Source organism: Penaeus monodon, chromosome 23, assembly GCF_015228065.2.
Source record: "Penaeus monodon isolate SGIC_2016 chromosome 23, NSTDA_Pmon_1, whole genome shotgun sequence".
NCBI lineage: Eukaryota > Metazoa > Arthropoda > Malacostraca > Decapoda > Penaeidae > Penaeus > Penaeus monodon.
In genome coordinates, this window is record NC_051408.1 from 5,618,049 (window position 1) to 5,618,419 (window position 371).

Genomic DNA, 371 nt, shown 5'->3' on the forward strand with positions numbered 1-371 from the left:
CTTTTGCGATACGAAACAAAAGTTTGACGCCAGCCCGTCCCTCTCTGCCCTCAGCCTCTTCAAGCAAATCGACGGCCTTCGAGGTGTACACGCCCGCTACCACCCCCGGCCCCCCCGCCCCGGACGAGCACCTCCCCCTCACCTCCGCTAACGACGGCCCTCCGCCGGACTACCACGTGAGTTGCCGCTGTTGCATGTGTTGCGCGGGTGAAGGTAGAGGAAGGGGGTTCGTTTGAACGATCTGATATTTCTTGTAGTAGCGGCGTAGTGGCCAAGTCACGAGAGCGTTTCGTCTTCCAGCAGGTGGAGTGCCAGACGCGCGTGGACGAGTGCCCCGGCGGCGCCCTGGCGTCCCTCGCGCCCGAGGTGGA

The 371-nt window shown here is 63.6% G+C and overlaps 1 protein-coding gene across 1 annotated transcript in view; it reads left to right on the forward strand.

The window, feature by feature from the left end:
- LOC119587745 (nephrin-like) overlaps positions 1-176 on the forward strand; it is a gene marked incomplete at both ends in the record, with an annotated part of 138,820 nt that extends 138,644 nt beyond the window's left edge. The window contains 1 exon segment of the mRNA XM_037936431.1: positions 55-176. Within this exon segment, the coding sequence (XP_037792359.1) occupies positions 55-176 (122 nt within the window).
- Positions 177-371: the final 195 nt, after the last annotated feature.